Source organism: Cyprinodon variegatus, unplaced genomic scaffold (assembly GCF_000732505.1).
Source record: "Cyprinodon variegatus isolate N-32 unplaced genomic scaffold, C_variegatus-1.0 Scaffold1679, whole genome shotgun sequence".
In the NCBI taxonomy this organism is placed as follows: domain Eukaryota; kingdom Metazoa; phylum Chordata; class Actinopteri; order Cyprinodontiformes; family Cyprinodontidae; genus Cyprinodon; species Cyprinodon variegatus.
The window spans coordinates 27,775-34,378 of NW_015152132.1; the positions used below are offsets into that span (position 1 = coordinate 27,775).

The 6,604-nt window shown below is 46.2% G+C and overlaps 1 protein-coding gene across 1 annotated transcript in view; it reads left to right on the forward strand.

The window, feature by feature from the left end:
• Positions 1-6,604, forward strand: part of dennd4b (DENN/MADD domain containing 4B) — a 27,992-nt gene that overhangs the window by 3,809 nt on the left and 17,579 nt on the right. Inside the window, exons 3-11 of the mRNA XM_015404261.1 lie at positions 1,206-1,430; positions 1,575-1,816; positions 1,917-1,983; positions 2,658-2,716; positions 5,080-5,224; positions 5,707-5,882; positions 5,973-6,073; positions 6,145-6,360; positions 6,448-6,593. Of these exons, the coding sequence (XP_015259747.1) occupies positions 1,206-1,430; positions 1,575-1,816; positions 1,917-1,983; positions 2,658-2,716; positions 5,080-5,224; positions 5,707-5,882; positions 5,973-6,073; positions 6,145-6,360; positions 6,448-6,593 (1,377 nt within the window). The remainder of the gene's footprint in view (positions 1-1,205; positions 1,431-1,574; positions 1,817-1,916; positions 1,984-2,657; positions 2,717-5,079; positions 5,225-5,706; positions 5,883-5,972; positions 6,074-6,144; positions 6,361-6,447; positions 6,594-6,604) is intronic.

Sequence of the window (6,604 nt, forward strand, 5' to 3'; positions counted from 1 at the left end):
GGCCAGGGCTAACGTTAGCCCGTCTGCAGTAACCAAGGCTAACATTAGCCCGCCTGCAGTGGCCAGGGCTAACGTTAGCACATCTGCAGCAGCCTTTTCTCTGCATAGCCGTGTGTGAAGGACCACTGGCTCTGATGGCAAGTTTTTGTTTTATTTGGCAAAATGTTTTTTTTGTGTCTTTATATGACTGTGTTAATCATTATTCCCTGACTAAATGAAATAAGTCATAATTTATTATTATCTAGAGACTATTAATAACAGGAGGAGAAATGCAGCTTCAAACTAGCTTTGAATGTGGTGATGTCATCAGTACGCTTCTGTTCCAATTGACCCAGAATTATGCTGCGTTCTACCGTTCTCCCCGAGTCCAGACTTAACTGGGTTCAAATCAAGAACCTACTTGGCGAGGACACAAGTCGGTACTCGCGTTCTTGTGAATTGAGAACCGACCTATGTAAATTTACAAGCCTGCTGCCGCGAGCGGGCTACAGCTGCGACCACCAGCTTGCTCGACGTTGTCATGACAATGTAGCCTCCATGCGCTTGTGTTGATTAGGCCTCAAGATATTGAAATTGAAACCAAAGTGCACGTAATAGTAAAATATAAAAAGGTAGAATACTTTCCACAAATTTATTAATTGTGTAAAGTATTTTTAATGCACCCCCACTTCCCGCAGCCATGGACCCAGATATAGTTTCTGCCTCATCACAACACCTACCGGTACAGTAAAACTAGCTCCAGATTAGATTTTTTCTTGTATCAGATCATCCGTTTTACGATCACAGGATCAGTCTGACGTGAGTCAACATGCGGCAAAGGAAACCTTTAAGCCGGGCTTAAACAGTGTGATTGTTTGCACTTTTTGGCCCTACTTTCTAGTAGTGCGATAAATTTCCGATCGGGCTGAATATCAGCCTGATCTTGCATGGTGTAGTGTACAGGGGGTAACGAGGGGCGATTAGCCTCTCACGACCATTCATCTGGATAGATGCATCCCAGTTGCGCCATCTCTCTCCGTGGCTGAATCCGATGTGGTTTTTAGACGTACAGCGTGAGCAGGTAGATCCAATCAGAGCGTCCGGAGCTGTGGCTTTAGAGCCCTAGAGAACTTTGGACCAGGACTGTGTGCTTCATAAATCAGGCTGTTTTGGGACAAACGGAAACAAATGAAGAGAGATCCTCTCATTCTGTCAGATGAAACTTCTCACAGAGGGACCAGTCAGGCCTGGCTCAGGGATCCAAACCTCTGTGCTCTGCAGGTCTGATCAGCCGGTACCCGGTGGAGGACCTGGAGGCGTTCCCTCTTCCCGAGTCGGTGCCGGTCTTCTGCCTGCCAATGGGCGTCACCGTGGAGAGCTGGCCACTGAACTCCAAGTACCAGCTGCCCATTTTCTCCACCTTCGTCCTCACATCCGCCTCCGGAGACAAGGTGAGCGAGACATTAAGCGGATCTCCTCTGAATTAAAGCAAAATAAATAATTCAAGAGAAAATAAATAATCAGCAGAGAACTTCGGACCCGTGGTACGACTCAGTATAGGAGGACTAGGGAATAAACCACGTGTCTTCCTGCAGGTTTACGGAGCTGCCATCCAGTTCTACGAGTCCTTCTCCAGGGAGCACCTGTCGGAGCGGCAGAACATCCGGCTCGGCCTTCTCAGCGTGGTGGACCGGCGGCCCATCACCGGCCGCAGTCTGCATGCCAAGAAGAGCATCTGCGTTCTCTCCCACTGGCCGTTCTTCACAGTCTTCCAGAAGTTCCTCACCTTTATCTACAGATACTCCATCTCCGGGCCGCATGTCCTACCGCTCGAGAAGTCCGTACCGATTCGTGTTTTTAACTAAGTCCTAAAAAAATCTGCATACGCCTGCATCCTTTGTTCTTCTATGTCTACAGTTTTGTTTTTGTTTTTGCAGACACATCTCCAGTTTCATGCACAACGTCCCGTTTCCTTCCCCTCAGCGTCCTCGGATCCTCGTTCAGGTGAGAATCTGAACCAGGCAGAAGATTCTGCTACCAAATGAAAGATTAAGCAAGATTGCAGACAGGAGTTAAAGGAAGAACGAAAAACTTCCAAAAACTAAACGGATCAGAACCATCTCCCTTCCTAGAAAATCCTGTCAAGACATGCAGGAATTGCTGCTGTGATCCCAGTAAAACATGGTTCTAGTCTAGTCTAGACTAGATTCTAGTCTAGAATAGAGATAGAATGAAGCAGAATGATGAAAAGGGGTCCCTATGTCCTCCAGCAGTCTAAGCCTATAGCAGCATAACTATAGAGATAGATCAGGATAACCTGAGCCACTCTAACTAGAAGCTTTATCAAAAAGGAAGGTTTAAGCCTAGCCTTAAAAGTAGACAGGGTGTCTGGGTTCTGGTCTAAAGGTGATAATTTCTCTCTTCAGTTTAAAGTCATCCTGGTTTGTGTTTTAATGAAATGTTTGATTTCTATTAAACTGGTATAATGGCTTAATGTATAAATATAGCTCAGTGTCATCAGCATATCTGATGGATCTGATAGAAACAAGCGATCCGCTGGTCGCGCTGCTCTTCTCTCCCTTGTGATCTGGACTTTCTGCCCAGATCGGAGTCAGATCTGATGACCTGACAGACTTCGGGTTCCTCCATTGTTTTAATGCTTTCTGTCTGTGTTGCAGCTCTCACCCTACGACAACTTGCTGCTTTGCCAGCCGGTCTCCTCGCCACTTCAAATCAGGTTAGTCCTAGTCCCTCAAATGTGTCTTGGAAGCACACCCTAGTCCCTGGAGAGCCCAGTTGTTCAATCTCATGAAGGCAGGGAATACAACCTGGAAACTCTGAGTATTTTAAATCAAGACGCTGTAATTTTAATCCCAAATATTCGCTTAATTTGAGATATGATAAATTATCGTTTAAGTCAGTATTCAGCCCTTGGTGCAAACAGATGCTCCTTCTCAAAAACTCTGAAACTTCAGACTGTTAGCTCTGTCACCGAATAGGTCATGTGACCATGAGTGCAGCTTTATGTCAGTCTGAGCCTCCTTTAAACACCAGAGCTAACTAAACTAACAGTTACTCTTAGCAAATCAAACAGATGGAGGATTTTATCTAGAGGGGGGAATGTTCCCATGTCTTTACCAGGAAATCCAACACTTCTCATCCTGCTGGTCCAAACTGGTTTGATACCAGAACCAGATCACAGAGGGACTGGTTCATTAAGCTACAGCGTAGTGCTGCTAGCTGCTTTCAGGGGGCGCTAAACCTGGAAGTCACAGCTCTAGCAGCTCCTAGTGGCTCCTTTTAAAACCAGGTTTTACAAGGAGCTGCTTTAAGTTAGACTATGGAGCTCAGTCAGTGACAGCTTGCACTAACCTTAAATGTGTGATTCGGCAACTAAAATCCAAACCCTGGTAATGAAAACATAGAAAATTCAAACACTAAATATTCCCTCAAAAAACATAAAAATCTGATGATCGAACTGTCATCCCTCAGCTGCAGCATTTTAGTGTCACTGCAGAGTTCCTGCAGCTACAAGCTGCTCACTTTAATAATGAAACCAAATCAGTGAAGGACCCTGAAGGAGCCTTCAGTTTAACCCCGCCCCCCGACGCAAAAATGGTGTCAGCTTGTAGTGACATAGTAGCTGCAGGAACTCTGCAGTGACGCTGAAATCATCTCTCATTGAAAAAATGCTGCAGGTGAAGATGACAGCATCATCATCAGTTTGCCTTTTTTTAAATATTCTTGAATTTTCAGTGTTTAGTTTGTTAGTCTTTCAGTTTTTAAATTTGTCAAATCTCACATTCGATGTCAACGAAAACTGAAAAGAAAGGAAGTAAGGAAGCGAGTAAGGAAGGAAGGAAGAAAGGAATCAAACTTGAAGGCGCAACATTCAGGATAAACGGCAAATTTATCCTGAATCTGATATAAACCTGACACGGTGAAGGATAAATCTGCCTTTGTTTAGCAGAGGTACAGCTATGAGCCCTGAGGAACGCCATTACCGTCTCACCCTCAGATTGTGTTTAGGTCAAACACAACCAGCACAAAGCTGTATTCTTAAAATATTATATCATTCCTTTAATTTCTAACTCTTGTTGGGTACCTGATAGGGTTGTCTTTTTGTTTTCTGAATGCTAACTATGGGTGTCATCTGAATGCTAACTATTGGTGTCATCTAAATGCTAACTATGGGTGTTCTCCGAATGCTAACTGTGGGTGTCCTCTGAATACTAACTATGGGTGTCCACTGAATGCTAACTATGGGTGTTCTCTGAATGCTAACTGTGGGTGTCCTCTGAATGCTAACTGTGGGTGTTATCTGAATGCTAACTGTGGGTGTCCTCTGAATGCTAACTATGGGTGTCCTCTGAATGCTAACTGTGGGTGTCCTCTGAATGCTAACTATTGGTGTCCTCTGAATGCTAACTGTGGGTGTTCTCTGAATGCTAACTATGGGTGTCCTCTGAATGCGTATTATGGGTGTCATCTGAATGCTAACTGTGGGTGTTCTCTGAATGCTAACTATCGGTGTCCACTGAATGCTAACTATGGGTGTCCACTGAAGTCTAACTGTGGGTGTCGTCTGAATGCTAACTGTTGGTGTCATCTGAATGCTAACTGTGGGTGTCCTCTGAATGCTAAGTATGGGTGTCATCTGAATGCTAACTGTGGGTGTTGTCTGAATGCTAACTATGGGTGTCATCTGAATGCTAACTATGGGTTTCCTCTGAATGCGTATTATGGGTGTCCACTGAATGCTAACTATGGGTGTCCACTGAATGCTAACTGTGGGTGTCGTCTGAATGCTAACTGTTGGTGTCATCTGAATGCTAACTGTGGGTGTCCTCTGAATGCTAACTGTGGGTGTCCTCTGAATGCTAACTGTGGGTGTTCTCTGAATGCTAACTGTTGGTGTCCTCTGAATGCTAACTGTTGGTGTCGTCTGAATGCTAACTGTTGGTGTCGTCTGAATGCTAACTATGGGTGTCCTCTGAATGCTAACTATTGGTGTCGTCTGAATGCTAACTGTTGGTGTCGTCTGAATGCTAACTGTGGGTGTCATCTGAATGCTAACTGTTGCTGTCGTCTGTGTGGCAGCGGAGCAAGCTTCTTGAAGCTTCTGCAGAACCTGGGTCCAGGGAACGCCTGCACACTGCTGCTGGCCGTCCTCACCGAACACAAGCTCCTGCTGCATTCGCTGCGACCCGACGTCCTCACATCCGTCAGCGAAGCCCTAGTCTCTGTAAGAAAATGTCCGCGTACTGACAGAGCTGTCAGATGGGTTTCCTGTTACTTAGTGGAACCATTGATTCCAGATCAGTTTGTACTCATAGAACAAATCTAATTATTTTGGCTGTTTTGAGACAGAAAAATTTTCTCAGCTGTAGAAGCTGCTGCCTTCAGAAACCATCAGAAACAGAACGGGCCAAAGCAGTTGGACCCAAACTGTTAATCTTCCAACCCGTATCAGATGTTACTGCTGGTTCTTCAGCTTTTATTAGTTAAATAGGAAACATATTTTTCTAAGTTAATATGACAAAAATACATTCCTATGGTGTAAACATTTAGTCAGGATCTCCTCTCAGTTAATTCCGCTCCAAATAAAACATGTGATCGTTTGATAAGAGACTTAAAATAAATAAATAAATAAAGTAAATAAATTAACTGAAGCTTCCTGTAGAACCTGTTCCTGCAGCTGTTTGTACCTGACCTCTCCTTGTGCAGATGACCTTCCCCCTGCGCTGGCTCTGCCCCTACATCCCTCTGTGCCCGCTGCAGATGGCCGACGTGCTTCTGGCGCCGATGCCCTTCATCGTCGGCGTTCACTCCAGCTACTTCGACTTCTACGACCCGCCGCCAGAAGTCATCTGCGTCGACCTGGACACCAACACCATCTTCCAGTGAGTCCGCAGGACTCTGCAGAAATGTTAATATTTATGCTGCTGCTGATAATGTCAGCATCATCAGCTGGTTTGTTGGGATACTTTCAGGTCTGATGATAAGAAGCAGTTGTCATGGCGATCGTTACCTAGGAAGCATGGAAAGAGTCTGTTCAGCACCCTGACCAACCTCCACAGGACCCTGGAGAAGAGTGAGTGGATCAGAACGCAGAAGGAGCAGCTGAGGTCAGCTGAAGGTTTCACATTGCCGCTTATCCTGCAGTTTGCAGTCCCGGCCAGGAGGAGGCGACCTTGGAGTTCCTGCTAACAGACTACGACCAGATCTACAGGCGTCAGAAGCAGCTGGAGCTGGAGATCCAGGAGGCCTTCCTCCGCTTCATGAGCTGCCTGCTGCGAGGATACCGGGCCTACCTGCTGCCCATCACGCAGGCGCCGTCCGACACCACCACCGACTGCAGCTCCCTGTTCAACCTGCAGGGTGCGCTGTCTGCTCTTACGTTAAAGTGTCTGTTCTCAGGACGCCGCACCTGACTTGATGATGGTTTAATCTCCTCTCCTCCTGCAGGGTTCCTGAAGTCTCGCGAGCGAGCCCAGCAGAAGTTCTACGTCCAGCTGACCAGGACTCAGATGTTCACCCAGTTCATCGAGGAATGCTCGTTCGTCAGCGACCGACACGCCTGCCTGGAGTTCTTCGACGAATGCGTCCAGAAGGTCTGATGCTA